At 47.6% G+C, this 2,994-nt stretch overlaps 1 protein-coding gene across 10 annotated transcripts in view; it reads right to left on the reverse strand.

Annotated features, from left to right (window-relative positions):
* Positions 1-2,293: 2,293 nt before the first annotated feature.
* Positions 2,294-2,994, reverse strand: part of KANSL1 (KAT8 regulatory NSL complex subunit 1) — a 179,972-nt gene continuing 179,271 nt past the window's right edge. For all 10 annotated transcript variants that reach the window (XM_055090708.1, XM_055090712.1, XM_024130015.3 and 7 more), the window contains one exon: positions 2,294-2,650. In XM_055090708.1, coding sequence (XP_054946683.1) covers positions 2,423-2,650 — 228 coding nt within the window. In that variant the 3' untranslated portion in view covers positions 2,294-2,422. The remainder of the gene's footprint in view (positions 2,651-2,994) is intronic.

A 2,994-nucleotide genomic window follows, 5' to 3' on the forward strand; every position in this document is an offset into this window, starting at 1 on the left:
GAAAACAGAGCAGAACCCATCATATTATTGTTCCTTAATAATTAGGTCAAGGTCGTTAACACTCAGGCCTTTGATTTTTCATACAGTTTCAAAATACTACTTTTCTCAGCTTTTCCTGATGTGCTTTAGCCACTGCAGGCAGAAGCTTAAGTAGAGCAGGTCTTAACTGCAACTATAGAAGCAGCAACAGGGCAGCCGAAGAAATGCTACCTCAGAACTCATAGGTTTCAGTCAGGAGAGGCAGCTGCATTGGCTGTGTCAACTTGACTGCTATGAAAAAAAAAAAAAAAAAAAGGAAAAAAGGAAGTAAAGAGAGTAGCAGGCCTGCCCACTTATTCATCTTGTACAAAGAAAACCAAGCATAGCCTCCTCAGAAGAAAGCTGCTGAGAACCAGCTCAGGTTCCATGCAAAGTATATATACATCTCTGCAGTGACCTCAACCCCAGAAAAGGTGGATGATGGAAAGTGAAATCTCCATTAAAGAGCAATTTAGAATAGATTTTAAAAAATGTCACAATGCTGGCCGGCCTCACTAGAGGAAGGAACATTAAGAGCAGTGGATCAATTATTTACATCCAACAACAACAAAAAAAGCCGATTTACGAAGACCCCCTTCCTCCTGGCGTCTCTTACCCCCGCCCCGGTGAGAACCACACTCTCTCTCCTGTGACCATCAGAGGACCCTGCCCGGTGCCCGGAAGACAGTGGAGACTTCCCAAGGTTCACAGCCAGTCCGAGGACCGAGAGAACCGCTCCTCAGGGAGGCTCCTCAGCCACCACCAGTACCATGTCCAATAACAAGAAAGGCCTGGCATGCAACATTCGGTAACTTTTTTTTTATTATTTTTTTCAATTTTTCCTTCCTTTTTTTTAAGCACTAGTCTGTGCTTTGCGAACAGAATCAAGACATTAACAAAGATCAGCTTCTCTGAAGAAAAGCATTTCTATAGAACAAAGACAGCTACATGTTTCGCTGCCAATACACAGCTCAAAGCAGGAAAAGAAAATATTTACAAAATACAAGGTTTTTTTTGTTCTTTTTTCTTTTTTCTTTTTTTTTTTTTACAATGCTAAAAGGGTTATTCAGAATTTTCAACCTTATAAATAGAAGAAGCACTTTATGCATAGGGATATGGTGCATTATTGTTTTTAAAGAAACAATGACAAACCCTTTAACTTGCAAACAGAATCAAAAAAAAAAAATCACTAATGTTGAAAATTGTGAAAAAACCCCAACCATTAAGCAGTTTGTCTACTATTTTTATACGATTACAAAATGGCAAAAAAAAAAAAAAAAAAAAAAAAAAAAAAAAAAATATTGTCCCCCTTTTTGGTGATGTGATCACAGATGAGACAGGCACAAGGAGGCACAAGGGTAACCCGGGGGTGGGGGGGGTGGTGTGTGATGGGGAGTGATGGGAACCACAGCTAGGACCAGACAGTGTTCCACAGGCAAGGGAGCTCGAAAGAGGAAGGACCTGACAGACACAGGGAACTGGACGGGGGTGGGGAAATATGACCAAATGACTCAATGAAAACAGAATTATACAGGAGAGACGGCTGCTCATTTCCAAGAGCCCCTAGAGTCTGCAGGGAGTGGGAAGAGAGGTTAAGTAGTCCTAACCCTACCTCCACAGACCAGGTTAGGTGGGAAAAACGTTCCAAGTGGAAGGACTGTGTGCGTGGGTGTGTGTATGGTGTGCGAGAGCAGGTGAGAGGACACGAAGGGGCAGGATGGGGACCTGAGCAGCCGCAGCCGGGTTACCGCAGTTAAGGAGTCAAAACAGGGATGACTGAATGCAGAGGAAACCCAGAATAGGTCTCCAAGACCTGGGTGACAAGGGGAAGCCATTCTGTCAGCTGAGAGCTGGGTGAGAACAGCTGGCAGTTCGGGCCAAGAGGCTCTGGTGGAGGTGCTCCAGTACAGACGACCAAGGAGACCCAGCCGGGAGGGCCGGAGCTGAGCCAAGCAACAGAGGGGACGGGGTGCGAGCCCGGAGCACACTGCTCTCTCCCACCCTAACCTCAGGGGGCGGTGCTGAGCTGGAGGTTCCTTTCCCTCGGCCCGCCTGGCTGTCCCACCCTGCCCACAAGGGCGCGAGAGAGGGGTGATCATCCAACATCGCTAAGTCCAGTGATTCAACAGTGCAGAGGATGTGCCAGGACCAGGCCAGCAGGGTCTTATCCTGAACTGTTTGCCAACTGGAGGAAGTGCTCAGGTGTGTGACGATAAAACATGGAAACCAAAACGTAAACAAAACAAAAATCAAAACAAGAAAGAAATTATCAAAGTAGAATCTAAATTCCTTAAATTCACTAAAAACTGTGAAAATTTTCGGCATATGATGTTTGAATATCAAACGCAGAGATTTCTGAAGCTTTAATGCCAATAGTGAGTCTGTTTAGATTCTCATATCCCACTCATCTGTGAGTTGGACGCTGAGCTGTGACTGTTGCCGCCAGATGCCGACTCTTGAGGGGAATGATGGGAGGCGAGGTGGGTGCCACCTCTGTCTCCCGGCCAGTCTTGCTGCCTGAGGTGCGCCGAGTGCAGCGGGACGCCCGTTCCTGTGCATCCAGTTGGTCCTCACTCTCTGCCTGGGGACTATACGCCAGGGGGAAGGTTCGCCGCTCCCATGGCTGGACAGACTGTGGGCAGACAAGATGCCTTGGTGAGGACCCAGTCCCAGCCCGCCTCCTTCCCCAGACATGTGGACTGGAGGCCATGACCAGTCTCTCTAGAGTTCCTGGGCTGGCCCAGAGAAAATTATCAGAGTGGGCAACCTTTTAACGATGGCCAGTTCCATGGTACCTTCAGAAAGTCAACTTCAAGTTCAGTCCCCCGTCCCCTTCAAATTGGGGGGATCCATAAAATGAAGATCCATCTTTTTTTTTTTTTTGCGGTACGCAGGCCTCTCACTGTTGTGGCCTCTCCCGTTGCGGAGCGCAGGCTCCGGACGCGCAGGCTCAGCGGCCATGGCTCACGGGCCCAG

Source organism: Physeter macrocephalus, chromosome 14 (genome assembly GCF_002837175.3).
Source record: "Physeter macrocephalus isolate SW-GA chromosome 14, ASM283717v5, whole genome shotgun sequence".
Lineage (NCBI taxonomy): Eukaryota > Metazoa > Chordata > Mammalia > Artiodactyla > Physeteridae > Physeter > Physeter macrocephalus.